At 59.7% G+C, this 19836-nt stretch overlaps 1 protein-coding gene across 1 annotated transcript in view; it reads left to right on the top strand.

Moving 5' to 3' along the window:
- Positions 1 to 19836, top strand: part of CELSR1 (cadherin EGF LAG seven-pass G-type receptor 1) — a gene marked incomplete at its 5' end in the record, with an annotated part of 137268 nt that overhangs the window by 50266 nt on the left and 67166 nt on the right. The window contains 1 exon segment of the mRNA XM_049626733.1: positions 2317 to 2955. Coding sequence (XP_049482690.1) covers positions 2317 to 2955 — 639 coding nt within the window.

Raw genomic sequence — 19836 nt, 5'->3', positions numbered from 1 at the left:
TGCGCACATGTGTCTTGGGGTTGAGAGGTGAGACTGGAAATCATCCTTCTTCCCTGCCCCTCCCTCCCTGGCTCCCCCCCCCCTCCCCGCTCCCACGAATGTTTATCTGGCAGCTTCTGAGTACCAGCAGCTGGTGCAGCAGGGTCAAGACCTGCAGGTTCTCAGTCCTCATGGGCTCACGGAGGGAGAGATGTAAACCACAAAAAATCAGGTTATGCCACTTCTGGGTGGGGAAAGTAGGCGGTGGCAGAGCATAGATGGGGGACTTGGAGGTCCCCTGTGATGAGAGACATTCAGCTGAGACCTGGATGGCCGAGGAAGCACCCACCGGCCAACAAGGAGGGCGGTGCTCTAGGCAGAAGACAAGGTGTCCAAAGGCCCTGGGGCAGGAAGAGGGAACAGGGTGGCAGGTGGAGGGTGATGGGGACACGGGGGACCACCAGATGGGGTAAGAGGTGTGTTTTATTCTGGAAGCCCCTGGGGGCCCTGAGGGAGTGGCATGATGAGGGGGGCATTGTAGGATGACCGCAGTGGGAGGGGGACCCCACTGCTACAGGTCCAACCCACATTCCAGGGAGGGGAATAGATGCTCCTCTTGGGGGGACCGACCTGCATGTGGGGTTGGGAAGAAAGGACAGCGCTCTGCCACAACGTGCTTTGCCACTTTCTTTTGCCTTACTTTACTCCTCCTGACTGTTCTGGCCCCCGGCCCTTTGCACGGGAGCGGCGGGCATGTCTGGCCACTGACTCCGGTCCATTTGTGCTCCGTTGAAGCTGTAGCCAGAACGAGCCCTCACCTCGCGGGCTCCCCACCCCGAGGTGATGCCAGTATCATTTCCACTGTCGAATTCGGCCCTGCTGGGTTTTCATGGGGACTGGATGGAGCAGTGACAGCACTCCGTGCCCAGCTTGCTGAGCAGCGGTGCCTTCGCTGGGGTGAACTGGGCTCCCCTCCAGGGGCGATGCCGATTTTCTCAGGATCTCAGGTTTGCTGTGGTCGTCAGAGGGAGCACCCGGGAGCACTGTGACCTCGGGAGCAGTTACGTTTTCTTGTGTGGACAGGTTTTGTGACTCGGGGTCCCTCCCAAAGTGGCTTGTGGCTCTCAAGGGCCCGAGGAAAACAGGCCCAGTGTGCAGAAGCCTCGATGCCTCTATTCCCCGTGGTTTTAGGCTTTGTGCCTCCGTGGGGACTGTGCTGGGGCCACGGCGACAAGGTGGCCTCCAGATTGCGTCATTTGACCTGCCCTCTCAGTGGTCCCGGCTTCCTGGAAACAAGCGGGGAAGGGCTCCCCGCCATGGCTCCTGCCCCTCGGCGGGGGAGGCCCGTCAGGCGTGGGCTGTGAGAGGGTGGGAGAGGGTCCTTGCCTGGCAGGGGCTCACTGGCCTGCACAGATGGCCCTGTGCCCCATGGGGGTGTGCTCGTTGGGGGCACAGGTACAGGGACCCAGAATCTGAGCTGAGCCAGAGGGATATGAACTTTGCTGGGTTTTTCTCAGGGTCCCATAGCACATTTGAGGCAGGGCCTGGGAGGCAGGTGAAAACCCCCTGGGTGGGGGTGCTTGCACCTGTCAGGGTGCCGGGAAGGCCGATGGTCCCACCCCGCAACCACCCTGGGGAGAGCCCCTGAGGCCAGCCCTTGGGTGACTCCCCTGATTCTGGGCTTAGAACGGCCTAACCAAAACATCCCATCCCTTTCCCGTCTCGCAAAATCCTAAGTAGCTGGTTTCATGGTTGGCTGACCCGTGTCGGGTGAGGTGCAGCCCTGTCTTGTACGTGTCTTTGTAAAGCAGCATTTGCCGAGCGTCCGCCGTGTGCTGGGCACGTGGGGATGAATAGGGTGCAGCTCAGCACAGAAAACCCTTCAACGTGGCGTGGACCAAGGCCGTACCTGGATGGCAGCATCCTGGACGCCGTGGGGTCTGGGCTGGGGTGCGGGCGGGTGGGATCGGAGTGGGGGCTCCCGGGGTCTGAGACGGGTGCAGAGGTGGTAGAAGGGGGCTCAGTGGCCCCACGTGTCTGGAGCGGAGCGTGCGAGGCGGGGGACCCAGGTGGCGAGGGGCTGGGTCGCGGTGGCCCTGGATGTCCTGCTGAGTGGTTGGGGGTCCGCGGGGTTCTTTTCGAGCAAGACAGACTCAACAGTTGCTGTGCTTTGGGAAGCTGGGTGTGGAGGGAGAGGAATGGGGGGCCCGGAAGGCAGGGGTCAAGGCGGCGGTCGCGGTGGGGGCAGGGCGTGGGGCTCGCTTCGGCCGGCCGTTCCCGGGTGGGGCTGGCGGGGACCCGGACCCCGCCTGACCCCGACCCTCCTTGTGTCCACAGATGGCATCCACAGCGTCGTCGCGCTCTGCACCCTGCGGGTCACCATCATCACGGACGATATGCTGACCAACAGCATCACCGTCCGCCTGGAGAACATGTCGCAGGAGAAGTTCCTCTCCCCGCTGCTGTCCCTCTTCGTGGAGGGCGTGGCCACGGTGCTGTCTACCACCAAGGACGACGTCTTCGTCTTCAACATCCAGAACGACACGGACGTCAGCTCCAACATCCTGAACGTGACCTTCTCGGCCTTGCTCCCCGGCGGCGTCCGGGACAAGTTCTTCCCGTCGGAGGACCTGCAGGAGCACATCTACCTGAACCGCACGCTGCTGACGGCCGTGTCCGCCCAGCGCGTGCTGCCCTTCGACGACAACATCTGCCTGCGGGAGCCCTGCGAGAACTACATGAAGTGCGTGTCCGTGCTCAAGTTCGACAGCTCGGCGCCCTTCATCAGCTCCACCACCGTGCTCTTCCGGCCCATCCACCCCATCAACGGGCTGCGCTGCCGCTGCCCGCCCGGCTTCACGGGCGACTCCTGCGAGACGGAGATTGACCTGTGCTACTCCAGCCCCTGCGGCGCCCGCGGCCGCTGTCACAGCCGCGAGGGCGGTTACACCTGCGAGTGTCTGCAGGATTTCACGGGTACGTGTCGCTCCCCGGGCCCCGGGCGGGGTCGCACGCGGGGGCCCTCGCCGGCTCCCTCGGTCCACTCCCCTGCCCGGCGCCAGTCCGTGGCCTTGGCGGTGACGCCGGGAGCCGCACCTCCTTAGCCGGTGGGCGGGCGGGCGGGAGGGAGGCAGGCTTCCTGACGAGCCCTCCCAGGCCCCTGTTGACCGCGTGTGACTGGAGTCGCCCTCTTTCCGAGAGCGATTCGGCGTGAGGGCCACCTGAAAACCCACGTGCGTGAGATGACACGCGCTTCCTTAGGCGGCTTCAGGTTGGAGGCACTTCATTCCGGGCTTTGGGTTTAATTGGCTGCTGTGAACAGTGTGACGGATGGAGATCACGGGCCGCTGATCACGCGGGTCTGGAGAGACGGTGTTGGTGTTTCACGCCCGGTGGTCGCTGTAGAGGTTACGTCTCCTCCGCCTTGAACGTACACTTGCCCTGAGACGTCCCGACTCGTCGCGAAGACGAATTGCTCCCCAGGCAGCCGGCGGTGGGTGTTTAGAAATAGGGAGTCAGAGCAGCACGGGTGTGCACGTCCTGGCCTTGGCCTTCGATCGCGTGTTGCCTAAGATCATGGCCCGTTTGAAAAACAAGTTTCCGGTGGCCTGAGAGCGGTCTGGCGTTTTGGGGAAGCCGTCTAGGATTAGGTGGGACCTCATTCATACCGGACGTAGCTTCGCGATTCCAGTATGGACTGTGGCCCCGGTTATCCTGTTTAGTATAAACAGCCGAAAAATCGTTATCCGCTTGTGTGGGACGTGGCACAGTTTATGGAGCTTAGCACAGGGGTTTACGGCATTAGCCGGGGTGTGTTAAGCGGGAAGAGTAAACGCAGGGTGGGGGGCACAGTGGGAGGAAGACGGCCGTGCCTGGCGCTCTGAGTCAGAAGAGGAGGAAAGGCGCCAGAGAGAGGCCGTTTGGCAGCCTGAGGAGGTGGGGGTTTACCGTGTCTGAGCCCCAGCCTGGTTATAATCCGGAGTACGGCGTGGCAAGAAAGGCACCTGACCGCCTGCCCTGTGTCCTCCCCTCCTCCCCATGCCTGTTTGTGGCTGGCTGGCTGTCCGTCTGTTTTGTGGGGCTCCAGAAGGGTCTGCCCCGCTGGCTCGGAGTGTTAACCCTGGATTCCTGGCTACACTGGGGCATGGTGGTGGGCCCGGACGGGAGGCTCAGGAGACCCCTGCCCCCGCAGTTCCTGCCTACGTTGTCGGGGCTCTGGCTGTGCCCACAGGCCTGAACCAGGCTCCCCTCTCCCCCACTCCTCCCTGCCCTGGGTTGTGGTGGGTGCTCACCACACGGTCCCGGCGTGCCCCGACCTCTCCTTCCCTGAGCACCGTGACCAGCTGGGCTCTCGGCTTCTCCTGAAGCGGCTGACCAGGTGTGCCAGCGCTGGTGACGGGGAGGCCTCCCCCGTGAGCTGCTGTCCCCTCCCCCCTCCCTTGCCCGTGGCCTAGACGGGGAGTGCTTCCTCCCATGACTTCAAGTGGTGATGCTGTGGCTCTTGACCCTGGGAAAGGGCTGGTGTGCTCTAGGGACTCAGCTGGTGTTCAATTACTCCCTTGCCCCACGAGTATAAATGGAGTGCCTACTGTATGCCCGGCCACTGCACACATCAGACCTGCCCCTGCCCAGTCGGGTGGGGCACCTTTGGTTGTCTGCGTGATTGGCCCTTTCACTGATCAAGACACGTGGCAATGGGGACCAGGTAGGGGACAGTCCCTCAGGCACCCTCTGCTCTCTGATGGAGGCCTAGGATGGGGTCTAAGGTGAGCGGGGAGACCAGCTCCGCCTCGGGGGCCACAGCAGCAGGCCTGGGTTCCAGAAGTCCCGGAGGTAAGCCCAGGGCCATGTCTGGGCTGGGTAAACCGTGGCTGCTAGGGACCCGTGGATTCTCTCCAAAGAGGGATCGACCTGCTGCACGGAAGGGACTTCCAAAGTTCTTAGATTTCGTTTTCATCACGGGAGTCATTGCTAGAGAAATAATGACCGGAAACGGCCCGGCGTGTCATTGCCAGAAGATCCGCTGAGAGGCCGTGATTGGCATGGGACTCATCTGAGTGTCTCTGGCCCTGAAGTCATCATCTGTGTTTCCCTCAGAGATAAGACAGGCCCAGACTGATTGTTTGGACTCAGTCCCCCTTCCTCCGTCTCTCCCTTTCTCCCTTTGAAGCCCCCCTCCTCTTGCGGGAGGTAATTGCATTCATTTGCTGGTGCTGAAGGCTGCCTTGTCGTCGAGGGGGTTTTGTTACTTGCCCCTGGGTAAGCCGAGCCCAGGCCTCCGTGGGGAAGTTGGAAGCGGCCCAAGGCCCCCGGAGGACCCCGGCTTCCTGTGCTGCCGATGGACAGGAGACGGGCTGGATGAAGGAAGGTGTCAGTTAATGTCAGGCGAAGCTCCCTGAATTTGGTGCTGGAGAAAACACCCCCAGCAGCAATCCTGCGTTTTCTTAAATCCATGCTGGCCTGAGAGAAGGACCGAGGCCCCAGTGATGGAGGGCTGTGCGCTGGGGCGGTAGTCGGGGTCCGCAAGTGACCCCACTCTGAGAGCAGCAGGACATTATGGCTGAAGGCATCATGGTCGCCGTCCTGATTTCCTCTAGAACTCAGCAGACGTCTGTTCTCGGCCCCTCGGTGTCTTGGGTTGTGAACAGCGGGGTTTGGTTTTGGCTAAACCCCCCCAAAGGTCGCCGCCCCATCCTCCCAAATCCTCGCTTCTGCACCTGTTGCCTGCTGCCATCACCTCCCTCAGACTCCGCCTCAGCGCCGTCCCCTGCTCTGGAAGGTTCTAGAAGGTTTCCTGACTTCCTCGGTGCTGTGTTTATGTGTTGGTTGCTCTGCTCTCACCTTGGGTGTGAGCCCCTCATTTCCCTGCCTCTCAGGACAACGGTAACTTAGGGCTAATATTCACCAGCCTTCGGTGCACTGTGCTGTTCTAGATGATTCCACATGTGTTACCCTAGTCCCCACATCAGCAACATGGCCCCGTCTGTAAGCAGAGAGACCGAGGTGCAGAGCAGCACAGTGTCTGGCCCAGCCGTTCCAACCGGGGTGATTCTGCCCCCGGGGACAGCAGGGGGTGGGATGGGGGGGGTGGAGGCCACACGTGCTGCCCACATGCGCCGAGGACGGCCCCACACAGACAGCGGTCCCGCCAGCGTGTCTGCGGGAGCGCAGAGCCACCGACTGCCTGATGAGTGCAGGTTCCCCCAGGTCTTCCTGGATGTCACCTCCCTGCCTCCACACGTGTCCCCTCCTCTCGTCCCCATTCCCCGCGTCCGCCCCCTGCTCGGCACTGGATGGCCACAGCACCGGGCACACAGAAGGTGCTCAGTAAGTGCTCATGCACACACCACGGGGTCGGGGTTCACTGGGCCTGGCCTGTTCCTCCCTGTAGCCAGAGGAGGCGTCCCGGAGGCTCCTTCTGTACGGTGCCCGGTGCTCAAAGCAGTGCCTCTGCTGCTCTTGTCACTGCGCTGGAGGGGACGCGGGGGGACGGGGTGGCGCTAAGGTATTTATGACTCTGTCCCGCTGGTGTGAGAGCTGGCCCGGCTCCAGTTCTCACAGCACAGCTATGTGCGAACGCGGGCTGGCAGGCCTCCCCCTCCTCCCATACATGCATCTTCTCGTCGCGGAGAACGAGGTGATTTATCATCACAGATGAACGTCTGCCCACGGGGTACATTCCTGAGAAGGCAGCGACTTTGATAGCCCGGGGGGGGCAGGGGGAAGGCTTTCTTCCGCATCTGCCTGTCAGAGGGGAGGCCTGGCTGTGGCCCGGGACCTAGACCGTCAGGGTGCGCCCCCACCTTGGCCGCCCTGGCTGAGTCTTCTTCGTAGGGTCCTGTTTGTTCTTGAGCGTACGATTTGTTTTAACTGTGTTTATTTCAAGAGGCAGAGAGAGCGTGAGTGGGGAAGGGGCGGAGACAGAGAACGTCAAGCAGGCTCCACGCTGTCAGCGCAGAGCCCGATGTGGGGCTCGAACTCACGAAACCGTGAGATCACGACCCGAGCCGAAACCGAGAGTCAGACGCTTAACCTACTGAGCCGCCCAGGCGCCCCTCTGGGCCTATGATTTTAGGTCCCTGGGCCGCTTGACTGGATTCAGAGGGTGTTTCAGCAAATACTGGAGAACAGCCCTGTCTCTGAGCGTGAAGCACCTGGTCGTCCCTGGGTCTTGGGGTCCCTGCTGCTGGACACTGCATCGAAATGGTTCTCCTCAGCATCGAAATAGGTGCTCCTTAGCAGAGATGTAGTCTGGGAATCACTGGGTCAGTAGCCACTTAGGAGTCTCGATGATGCTGGGTTTAAGCTTTGTGCTAACTACCCCTGGGTGGAATGTCCCGTTGGTGCTGTGTGAGAGCCTTCCAGGGAACCTGACTGCCCCCCGTGGTGGCCTCCCTTGGACTGGGGGCCCTGACTGTCCCCCAAGGTAGTCTCCCCTGGGCTGGGGTCCTGACTGCCCCCCATGGTGGCCTCCCCAGGGATGGGGCCCCTGACGGTCCCCCGTGGTGGCCTTCCCTGTGCTGGGGCCCCTGACTGTCCCCCATGGTGGCCTTCCCTGTGCCTCCCCTGCTGGGGGTCCCAACTGTCTCCCGTGGTAGCCTCCCCTGGACTGGGGACCCTGCCCCCTGTGGGGAACTCTCCAGGATGAGGACGTCTGCCTAAGCTCAAGGCCAGAGAAACTTCTGGTATACAAACCGAATCATCTTTTCTGTTCATGGAAAATATTTAAAATCACTTCTGGCACTTCTTGGATTCTGTTAAAAAAATGCACATTACCCCCAACTGCACGTTTTATCTTGAATTCTCCTGTCAGAGTCATGGTATTTCCGTCATCACGGGATGCACGAACGTGCTGCACGGTCCCAAGCAGAAACCCCGCGCCTCCGTGTGAAACTCTGTTCTGAGCTCCACGGCCGTCTGTGAGGGGAGGGGCGTCCACACCGTGCGGGAGAGGAGGTTCACCAGCTCCTGCCGCGGTTCACGGGATTGGAGGTCCCCTTGGAAGAATCGTGAGCAAGGCGAGTTTCGTCCTTAAACCAGGAAGTTCGTCATCATCATTCAAAGTGAAAGTCATTGGGGTGCCTGGGTGGCTCAGTCTGTTAGGCAACCGGCTTCGGCTCAGGTCACGATCTCCTGGTCAGTGAGTTCGAGCCCCGCGTCGGGCTCTGTGCTGACGGCTCGGAGCCTGGAGCCTGCGTCGGATTCTGTGTCTCCCTCTCTCTCTGCCCCTTCCCACTCACGTTCTGTCGCTGTCTCTCTCAAAAAGAAATACACATTGAGGAAAAAAAAGAATACATGTTCTTTGTGGACATTGACGGGTCCCACGGAACTGCCCCACGTCTCTAGCGCCACGCAGGAAGTGGAATTTGAACCATCTGGGGGCTGAGCTGCTATTTGTATGGACGACGGAGGTTTCTGTTAGCATTCTGGCTGAGTTTGGACACGCTGCTGTTTGAGAACTGGCTCGGTTTTCCTATGAGCTGATTCGGTGGTGAGGACACCGCTTCCCAGCCTCGGGGTATGCAGCTGCCGGGTTCACCTTCCGCCAGCAGGTTCTTCCCCAAGGTCACAGGACTGTGCCCAGACCCTCGGCCCTCCCCCCTCCTTCCCTCCCTCCCTCACCCTGTGGTGGCACGGCCAGCCCACTCACCACTCTGCCTGGGCCGGAGGGCCCTATGCCTCTGTCTCCAAGGGGTACAGGGCCCCCGTCTGTCCCCACCTGCACGTCTTCTCTCTAGGAGACCTCCCCACACCCACCCTCACCCCTACCCTCAGATACCCCTGGGTCATTAGAACCAGATCCTAGTCCTGTGTCTGAGACGTCATCTTGGGGCTCATTCTTGAGACATTGTAGACAGAGGCAGCTGCAGGCCCAGAAGGGCACACAGGGGTGGGGGGCCCTGGATGGCCCCACCGTGGGGACTGTGACTTCTCAGTGTGTGCTCAGGCCCCAGGGCAGTGTGAAGTCTGTGTCCCATCAGGACTGGCTGGGGGCCGGACTGTGCGGGTCAGGACCCTCTGCCAGGCTCTGCCTCATTCTGGAGCCTGGACACCTCCTGAGCCGCCACCGGTGTTCTAAGCCCACATCCCTGGCCTGTCCTCTGGCTCGGAGGGACCGTGACTTTGCTCCAGGGGGTTGGAAGTGCCCTGTTGAAGGGGCCAAGATGGTGTCCTGGGCACTCAGGCCCCGGTGGTCGGCTCAGCTGACCCTGCCTGGTCACCACGTGTGGGCAGGTGTCCGGGGCCCTCTGGTTGGCCTCCCCACCAGCTTTGGCAGCCGAGACCTGTGATGTTTACTTGTGCTGTGTTCATTTAGTGCCTGCTGGGTCCTCAGCCGCTGCCAGCCAGGGGCACCACAGCGGGCTCGTGCTGGGGGGCGCAGCTCCTGGTCCACTGAGGCTCAGGGAGATGCGGAAAGATTTAAGGGCTGCGGCTTTCTGTGGGCGACTGTCCCCAGGAAGGAGATGGCTCCGGAATCTGGCCGGTCTCCTTTGGCATGATGAGGGTTGGGTCAGTGTCCTGGGGCTTACCTGGGGGTCTAAAATAACCCTGGCAAGGCCCTTCCGTGTCTCCTGCAGCTCCTGGTGGCCTCAGGTGGCCCTGGGCTTGTGGCCACACCGCTCCCATCTCTGCTTCCGTCCTTGCACAGCCGGCCCCTGTCGCGTGAGGACAGATGTGAGGGCGGGGGGCTCACCCGGGTGATACGGGTCGGGTCTCACATCCCAGGACCCTTCATTCCATGCAATCTTTGCCCTATGAACCGATGCCCACAGCTTCGGGAAGTCAGAACCTGCACGTGTCTTTTCGGGGCCACTGGTTAGCTGACTTGAGGGTTGGTTATTTTCTGTGCCCTTCACCCTCTGATGGGCGTGAGGAGTGGGAAGGTGGGGAGAGCACCCCTTTCCTAAAAGGAGGGGTCCTCGGGTGTGGCTCGGGGCTGGCACTGGCTGGGCCGCCTTTCCATCCCGGGGAGTTTAGAACGCACACTGATTATTCCGGTTAGCCGGGTTTCAACCCTCAAACATGTCGGTGACTCCGGTAAGAAGAACCAAAGCGGTGGGTAAGCCAGAATCGTTTTCCTTTCCTGCTGGAATGCGTTTTTTATTTATATTAAAAAAAAAAAAGAATGGGTGTGTCTGCAGTTCTGGGAAATTGCTTCAAAGACAATAATGAAGTCATTCGAGAAGGCTCAGAGAAGGCCCAACCTGGACAAGGTCTGGGCTTCTGGCTTCCCCTCCCTCCCGGCAGGGGGGGTCAGAGAGGGTGGGCGGCAGGTGTCTGGGCTCTCAGCAGAGGCCTTTCCTGGCAGCCTTGCCCCATGGAGGGGGAGGCTCCAGGGCAGAGCCAGTCACCGGGAGGTGAGAAAGTCAAACAAGGAGTGTGGGGGAGGGGGGGCTCCTAGTCCCAAGAAGTGAGTTAATAACCAGGAAATCACAGTACCAGCCTGCCAGGTGCTCAGCTCAGAGCTTTGCAGAATTAGCGCATTTCACCTTGATGCTGGCCTCCTGGGTGCTAGGGGCTGCTCCAGGGCAAGACACAGAAATCCTGCCTTCAGAGAGGGACTTGCAGCAGGGGAAACTGAGGCACCGGCCGGGGGCTTACTCAGGAAGCCTCTGTCCCGGGGCAGCGGTGTTGCTCCTGAGGGGGGTGTTTGGTAGAAAGGGCCTCCGAGGCCCTGAGTGGGTGGAAGGATGAATGGGCATGTTTTCCCAGTGTTGAACCATTTCTGACGGAGACCCTCAAGTGTCCCCTGTCCCTTGTCTCCCGTCTCTGTGCTTCCCCCGAGGAACCGCGCTGCTGGATCACGTCTTGTTTGTTAAGATTTACCTTTGCAAAGTAACCTGACACCCACGGTGGGGACTGAGGTTCGGTGTCCTTGTGTCTGAGGACCTGACTCTGAAGCCGTCCCGTGTTGGTGACTGTGGGGCCTGCACTCTCTCCGGACGCTCTGTCCTCCGTGCACCTTATCGATCTTTAATTCTGCCTAAACTTCAAGCTCCAAAGTGTCTTTTGTGCTTCAGACCCGACTTCTTCCCTCGCTGACTTTGAAAATACTGGTTTTTCTAGTTCAAAGCCCTTGGCTGTTTCTGAGGACGAGGAGGGAGCGAACTGTCCCTTTATTTACTGAGCAGCTTAAGTCATCAAATTTGTACGTGCCCTTCCCCTCCTGTCCAGGAGGGTCCGAGGGTCTCTGTCTGGCTGTGCCCCCCTCTCCCGGCTGGCTGGGGCTCCGTCACCTCTCTGGTCTCCGCCCGGAGCAGCCACGGGGCAAGTTCTGAAGCTTGCTCTCGGAGGTGCCGATTTACATCAGCCTCGCCCTGGTTCCAGCCCCGAACCTCCTCGCCCCTCCTGCCACAACCGTCACACAGCCTCTACCCCACACACACACCAGACACACATCACACCCCAGAGACATACCTACACAACACACACATCTCACACATGCGCACACACACCCCACCTCGACGCCACCTGCTTGCCTGCCTGCTCTCTGTGCAGTGACACCGAGGTGCCCGGCTACCCCTTCCTCTTGCACAGACATCCTGCCCAACCGTGACATCCCGGTGGCCAGGACCAGGGATCTCCTGTCCCTCTGCTTGGGCCCCTTCTGGAGCCTAGTGGTCGCGCTGCCCCTCTGGCCACGATCCCCAGTCGTTCCGGCAAAGCCCAGTTCACAGGCTCCCGGACCCAGGCGTCCTCTCTTTCCTCCAGTTTCCTTATCTTTAAGGAACTTGCTTGTCACATACAAAAAATGATATGTTTTATACACGGTGCTGGGCCTCCGTTTCTTCATCTGCAAGATGGTGACTAGAACGGGGGCGCCTGGGTGGCGCAGTCGGTTAAGCGTCCGACTTCAGCCAGGTCACGATCTCGCGGTCCGTGAGTTCGAGCCCCGCGTCAGGCTCTGGGCTGATGGCTCAGAGCCTGGAGCCTGTTTCCGATTCTGTGTCTCCCTCTCTCTCTGACCCTCCCCCGTTCATGCTCTGTCTCTCTCTGTCCCAAAAATTAAAAAAAAAAAAAAAAAAGATGGTGACTAGAACGGTCCCCATGTGGGACGCCTGGGTGGCTCAGTCGGTTGAGAATCCGACTTTCGGCTCGGGTCATGATCTTGAAGTTCGTGGGTTCGAGCCCCGCGTCGGGCTCTGTGCTGACAGCTCAGCCTGGAGCCTGCTTCCGATTCTGTGTCTCCCTCCCTCTCTGCCTGCCTCTCCCTGCTTGTGCTCTGTCTCTCTCTCTCTCTTAAAAATAAACCTTAAAAAAATGAAAAAAAAAAAAAAAAAAGCAGAGTCCCCATGTCTGGGGATTAGAGTAGCAGTGATGGCCGGGCCTCACTGCCCTCCGTAACCCCGTGTTCCCCGCAGTCACCTTGCAGGCGAGCCCTTGGCTCCAGCCCTTGCCCGCTGGGGCCTCTCCTGGGGATTCAACCACAGACTGAGTGAGGGTCTGTGGCTCAACACTGCAGGCCGGGGGCGGGCAGGCAGTGTCCCCTCGCTCTCAGCCCCAAGGCTGGTGTGGGACAGGCATCCGGTCACGGACATGTGTGTAAGGGGGCTGGAGGGGCCTCGGCTCCGGGGAGCTTCTGTTTCGTTGTTAAGGGGAGTCCTTCCCCAAATTTTTGCTTGGGGTTCTGCACTGGGGCCAAGACCAGGAGGCCGAGCCCTGTGTTCCTCACCTGCGGGGGGCTTGTGGTTCACTGTATGCATTATTGAGTGCGGCTATCGGTTTGCCCAGGTGAACCCGATCCTTGGCGTGGGGGTGGGGCTGGCATTCGTCACAGTGGCGGGGGGTGGTGAGGGTGCATGGCAGGAGGAGGGGACATTCTCCTCAGAGTCGGAATGACCCAGAGCGAGCATCTGACTCTGAGCAGGAGGTCAGGATGTGAGAAGCCCAAACTTGACTTGAATGAGGACTCCCAGGAAAGGAACGATAAAGTTAATTCTGGACAGGAAGTGTGTCTGAGAACATGTGGGTTTCATTTTAATAGTGTTTCTAATGAGAACTGTATCAGATGGTAAAGATATGAGGCTCACTAAGGTTGATCCGAGTTAGTTACCTAAAGTAAGATCATTTTATCATTTCGTTTCATTTCATTTCATTTCATTTCATTTCATTTCATTTCATCTTAGAGCATGCAGGTGGAGGAGAGGGGCAGAGGGGGAGAGGGTTAGAGAGAGAGAGAGAGAGAAAGAGAGAGAAAGAGAGAGAATCCTAAGCAGGCTCCACCCTCAGTGCAGAGCTCATGACCCTTGAACTTGTGACCCTGCGATCATGACCCCGGCCAAAATTAGGAATCAGAGGCTCAGGCACCTGGTGGCTCAGTTGGCTGAACGTCCAACTCTTGATTTCAGCTCAGAAAATGATCGCACAGTTCGCGAGCTGGAGCCCCACGTCAGGCTCTCGCTGACAGCACAGAGCCTGCTTGGGATTCTCTCTCCCTCTCTCTCTGCCCCTCCCCTGCTCATGCTCTCTCTCTCAAAATAAGTAAATAAAACTCAAAAAATAGATTAAAACAAACAAAACTTATCACGTCTCTTCCAAGTTCGTGCTCAGTGATGTCAAGGTGTTAGCTTGAAATTGACCGAGGGGGTGTGCCCACCGTGGAAATGGGAAATGGGCAGGTCGGGGCTCCCCTCACCCGGGCCAGCTCTCAGGATTCGCCAGCACCCCACTGCATAGGACCTACATTTAAGAGAAAGTGTTGGTAGATTCTTACAGTGTAGACAGATGAGCTGCGGTGGCCGCTGTGGGAAGTGCCCTTAGGAGACCCGGGCTCGGCCTGAATGAAGGTGCTAGAATCCAGACAGAAGGAGCTTCCCGGGCTCACCTCGCCCGTCTGAACACCCAACACTCCCGAGTCCTCACTGGCCTCTTCTCCAAAACGCGTGTTGAACTATAAAAGTAATTCTTCGTTCATTACATCAGCATTTTCCCAACACCGTTTGAATCAAATACACGAATTAGTAGCTTTTATAATTCCGTGCAGGTATTAATCATTGGCTTGGACCCGGGAAATCCTGGCTTTTTACGATTTCATTTTCCGAGCATTTGTCTCATCCCTGCCGCGCGCTGGGTGTGCATCGGGCGCCCCCTCTGCGCCTGGCACCCTCTGCGTGCCGGACGTGCTCAGACTTGGCTCCAGAGACCCTGTCCCGCCCTGGAGCCTGGGGACACAGATGCTAATGAGCAGACCCACGGCCGCTGCCAGCCTGGAGCCAGAAGCTTCTGGGCCTTTTAGCGACTGTCATGGGTGCCCTGGACCTGGTCAGGCATATGGGTGCAGCTTGCTAAGGGGAGCGTGCCTGGGACAGGACCGCAACCGGGTGCAGGGAAGCCGCCCCCGGAGGCCAGGCCCACAGGAAGGGGGCCACCGCCGGGTTATCATTGGTGACCACCTGTGTCACCTGTCGTGTCCCCGACAGCCCTGGGAGGAGGGGGGCCACGTGGCCGGAGTGTGGGGCGTGCCGCGGGCGAGCGGGGCGTTTGTGGGGGCAGAGGTGTGGCTGAGGGCCGGGCCTCGGGGCGGAGTGGCGTCTTTACGGAGCCGTGCGTTGCCGCTAAGCCAGCACCTGGCAAGGGGAGCGTTCTGAAAAGCTCTCTCTCGAGTTTCGTGGAGCACAGGCGGGTTCGCAAGTCAGTGGGCAGCTGGCCTGGGTTCAGGGCGTCTGCGGCGAGGTGGCTGTGGTTGTGTGGATGGAGGCTGCACTGCTGGGGTGCAGGTGGCAGTGGAGGTGAGGGACGGGACTCCCTGAAGTGACGGGGGTGGGGGAGGGTGGGGGCGGGCACTGATGGAGGTGAGGGGGAGGGGCACTGATGGAGGTGAGGGGGAGGGGCAGGGTGTCTCTGGGCCCTGGGCTTGCCTCCCGTTCAGATGGTGAGGGCCCCTCCTCCAGGGAAGAGGAAGACGGGGTTTGAGGTGTGGGCTCTGTGGGGTGGTGGTTGGGTTGGTTGGTGGGGCCCAGAGGAGCGGGCGGAGGCGTGGCTGTGGAGGTGGGGAGCCCCCCCCCCTTGCTGGCTTTCAGACGAGGCTGGGGAAGAGCGCCCCTGAGCGCAGAGGAATCAGAGCCAAATGTCACTCAGAAGCCAGCGAGGCGGCCTCATAGGTCAGATGCTGCGTCACCTCCGGGTGCTGGTTGCCGAGGCCAAAATTTACCACGACCCTAATTTTAGGACAAACACAGGAGGCTGCTGTGGTGGGTTAAGTAGTGTCCCCCCAAATTCATGTCCAGAGCCTCAGAAATGCATCCTCATTTCAAAATCGGGTCTTTCTGGATGTATTAGTTAAGGCTCTCAGGATGAAACCATCCCAGATTTGGGGTCCCCCCGACATCCGGTGACTGGTGTCCTTGTAAGAGAAAGGAGGGGATTTGGGACACGGGACACATGTGCATGTGAAGGCAGAGACTGGAGGGGACGTGGCCACAAGCCCGGGAGCGCCGGAGTGGGGAAGGCAGAAGGCCCTGGCAGGATTGGGACCCTCCGAGGAAACCCCTCCTGCCCACACCTCAGTTCTGGCTTCCAGAACCACGAGAGAATAAGTTTCTGTTGTTTTAAGCCACGCAATTTGTTGTCCTTTCTTCCACCAGCCTTAAGAAACCAGTATTTATTGGAAATGAAAAAAAAACTTTACGGTTAAATCAAAACAAACAGCTCCGTGGAAACAGCTTCGTTCGCAACTTATATTAAAAAAAAAATAGCACGATCTTGAAGAAAAACAGGGATGACCCCCCATGGGACCACCAGGTGGTCTGAGCGCTCAAGTCCCTGCGTGGCCGTGGGTGGGACAGGCCCCCTCACGCCAGCCGTCCTTCTGTTCCTCCTGGGGAAGGAAGTTTCCCTGCAGCCCCGGAAAACTGGTCTGTAAGCAGGAAAACTGGGAGCCAGAGTCAAAGTCACATCTTCGGGGACCGCAGAGCTCTCGGGCCGGGCGCACGGCCTCCTGTCTCTGGGCCGCGGAGGCGGGCCCGGGGAAGACGTCTGCAGGCCGGCGCGCAGGCAAGGGCTGGGCTGGGGGCCTCGGAAGGCTGGCGGGGGTGGGGGGGTGCAGGAACACCTGGACCCGAGCCCGCGACGCTGTTCTGGAACGCCTTGGGGCGGAGCGCTGCGGGAAGGGCCTAGCGGGCCTCCCTTTGTTTGCTGTCACGGTTTGGGGAGCACTCCCCCGCCCTGTCCCCTCGCTGCGGCTCCGTTCCAGAATACTCTGTACTTGGCCACCGACATGCCAAGCTGGAACTCGGGGAGCAAACACTCCCACATGTCATACACGTTTTTCAAGCAGAGATTAGAGAGTTTGAAGTGTGTGGAGGACAAACACACGTTAAGCTAAGCATTGAAAAGGAAGGCAGGGAATTTAAGAAGCCCGTGGGCTGTTCACCTGGAGGAGGCCAGGAGCACTGGGTCGCAAGTGTGAGGGTGTGAGTGTGGGTGGGGGAGGGTGTGAGTGCACAGGCGTATGTGTGAGGGCATGTGTGTGCACAGCTGTATAAATCAGCACACCTGTGAGTGTGTGTGTGTGTGCGTGCGTGTGTGTGTGCGTGTGTGTGTGTGTGTGTGTGTGCGTGCATGTGTGTGTGTGTGTGTGTGTGCTAGCATAAGCCGCACGGTGGCCGAGCCCAGCGCTGTGGCAGGCGGGGCACCCTGGTAGCCCCCCAGCCAGCTGGGGCCAGGAGTTTCCATGGAGGGTGGAGCTCGAGGGGGTCCAGGCGGGTCCGTGGGCTCCTGTCCTTTTCCTCTTACTTCTGAGCGGGTGCGAACCAAGCCTCTCTGCCAACGCGACCCTGGGGTCAGCCCCTGCCCGGGAGAACAGGTGGGTGGGCTGGCCGGGGCTTCTGGCCTGGCCCTGGGGGTCACTGGCCTGCTGGCCCCTTCACGGTCCTGGACTTTAGTTAGGAAGTCTGTGATTTCAAGCCGCCCGCCCCCCGTTTTCGACGGGGCTCAGCCTGGAGCAAATTGTACTTTTTGGGCGTTGCGACTGGGGCTACGTGGGGGAGGGGGAGGGAAAGCCCAGAGTGTTTGGGAGCACCACTGGTTTGCGATGCTGACCGCAGGTCAGTTTGGCCTGTGCCTCAAAAGTGAGCTTCTTGGAAGCACCCCCTCGGGTGGCTGAAAGGGTTTTCTTACGCTGGTCAGCGATCGCGCTCTAGAATCCTCACCGTCAGAGCTCGGCCTCCAGGAATGCTCTGAGTCCCTGCGATCTGTGTTCTCAGGAGCTGTGCCTGGGGGTCGGGGGCTCAGGACGGGCCGGAGGGGAGCGACAGAGTCCTCTGCTGACCGTGTCCCCACCTCCGGAGACGGCCAGCTCTGGGCCAGGGCACCGGACCCTCCAGCTCCTCACTGACCAGCCACGGGGTGTGGGCTGCCCCAGCAAGGGTGGTTTCCTGGCTTTGGGGGGGTTCTGGGTGCAGAGTCTGGTGTGAGCCATCAGCACCCAGCACGCCGGGGCTCGGTCCCAGGGGGCACTCGGGCTCCACCGTAACACCCACTCTCAACAGCACCTCATTTTCCTTGTTCAAGATTGATGAGATCCTAACATCACCCTGCAGTCCGTTCACATTCTCAGCGATCTCGCACGTGCCTGCTGTGGGCTGACTCGTGTCCCCCCCCCCCCCCGCCCCCGACTCGCGGGTGGAAGCCCTGACCCCCAGCCACACAGGATTAGCGTCCTCGCGAGAAGAGACACCAGAGAGCTTGCTCTGCACGCACGTGAGCACAGTGGGCTCCCGGGGACGGGCTCTCACCAGGCGCTGGGGTGGCCGGCACCTTGACCGTGGACTTACAGCCTCTAGAACCCCGAGCAATGAATGTCTGTTGTTTGAAGCCACACGGTCTGCGGGTATTTTGTTAGTCAGCCTGGTTGGCTAAGGCGACGCCTGGGGATCCCAGTGACTCCTGGGCTCCAAGAAGCTGCTGTCGCTTGAAGGCCACTGTCCCCGCACCACGGCCCCTCCTATTAGACGTCTCTGGAGGTGTGTGATTCACATCCCTTCGTACTGGTCTTGTACCAATCTAAGAGCACGGGCATCACTAAGGGAAAATGGATGGATATGACTGTCTGCAAATACGACATCTCTGTGTGGCTGCAAGTATGTAAACCTCAAGCCAGGAGGGAGCAGCCACAGAAACGACAGAGGAGAGTTGATTTCCTTCGTTTCTGAGGAGCTGATAGGAAAACATGCAGAGGATTTACCGGGTGGCTCCAGGGGCAGCAAATGCACATTGTCAATAAAATGCAAAGAGATCCTGGGGGCGCCTGGGTGGCTCAGTCGGTTGAGCATCCGACTTCGGCTCAGGTCATGATCTCACGATCTGTGGGTTTGAGCCCCGCGTCGGGCTCTGTGCTGACAGCTCGGAGCCGGGAACCTGCTTCGGATTCTGCGTCTCCCTCTCTCTCTGTCCCTCCCCCACTCTCACTCTGTCTCTCTCTCAAAAATAAATAAACATTACAAAACCCCAGCACAGATGTATATTGAAAGTGATTTGCAATAGAAGAAGCTATAAGCTACATACACGCCATCAATAATAGAGTAAGGAACGTTAGTGACTGAAGCTTTGATGGGTCCTCTAGTGGAATTCTGTGCAGCCAGTAACGAGGGGCAGAAGCAGGTGCACTGACAGGAAAGGACTCCAAAGAAAGTGATTCGTTCCTGAGGATGTGCAGGAGACCGCTGAGGGCTTTTACTGCCCTGACGTGTTTTTGTACAGTGATGGGGGCGGGGACAGGGGTGCAGATGTGAATGTCATACGTTCATTTTGAAAGGTGTTCATTTAGCAGCATGCGGGTAACTCAGTCAGTTAAACATCTGACTCTTGATACTGGTCCAGGTCATGAGCCGAGGTCTGTGAGATCAATGCCCGCATCAGGCTCTGCACTCACAGCACAGAGCCTGCTTGAGTTCTCTCTCCCCCTCCCTGTCTCTGCCTCTCCCCTGCTTGCATACACGTGCTCTCTTTGAAAGATAAAGAAATAAACATTTCTTTGAAAAGGTGCTCATTTAAAGTCAGTAACTGGTGTGGGCGTCTGGGTGGCTCAGTCGGTTACGCGTCCCACTCTTGATCTCAGCTCAGGTCTTGATCTCAGGGTTGTGAGTTCAAGCCCCGTGGTGGGCTCCGTGGTGGGCATGGGGCCTACTTAAAAAATAAATGAAATGAAATGAAAATCAGTAACTTGCAAAGAATGTTGGCGGGAGCTGGGGAGTGAGTGTCTGCTCTTTAGAAGCTCCTGTCCGTCCACAGGTCTTGGCGGGGTGCTGGTGGCTCCCTGTGTGTGGCAGAGGCAGGCTGGGCCGCGGGGTTGGGCCGCCCTCCCCGTCCCTGGAGCGAGCATCAATCGTCCCGGCAGACCGCTGCCGGCTGCCAGCTCGGGATCCACCCCAGCCTCCCAGAGCGTGTCCCCCCTGTTGGCGAGCGCGGGGACCCTCCCCGCCGGCGGGGTCTGACAGGCCTCTGGAGCAGAGGCAGTCTCTTTGGGGAAGCCTCCGGGACCCTGCTGTCACCACGGTGGGATGTGGGGACACAGTGGCGCCTGCCCTTGGCGAGCTCCAGGCTGGCGAGGGGGCCAGGCGGGATTACAGACACACCAGGGGTCCGGCGTTGGCCACGCTCTCGGGGCAGTGCGAGGGGGCGTGTAGGGCGGGAGGCCTCCCGAGGTGGTGGCCCTGGGCCCAGCGTGCTCCCTGCGTGCACCCCGGTCACCCCCTCTGTTCTGACTGTGTAGCCGTTGCAACAGGCACGGTTGTGGGAGGGGGCCTGGGTCCCCCCCCCCCTTATTCGCATCATGTCTGGATGATTCTCGCAGAAGAGAAGGCCCTGCTGGGCTAGCGGGGTGTAGCGTTCACCCCTGCACGTTCCTCTGTCCCCCGA

Source organism: Panthera uncia, chromosome B4, assembly GCF_023721935.1.
Source record: "Panthera uncia isolate 11264 chromosome B4, Puncia_PCG_1.0, whole genome shotgun sequence".
Classification (NCBI taxonomy): domain Eukaryota; kingdom Metazoa; phylum Chordata; class Mammalia; order Carnivora; family Felidae; genus Panthera; species Panthera uncia.
The sequence above is the reverse complement of the archived record's forward strand: the minus strand, read 5'-3'. Positions and strand labels throughout refer to the sequence as shown.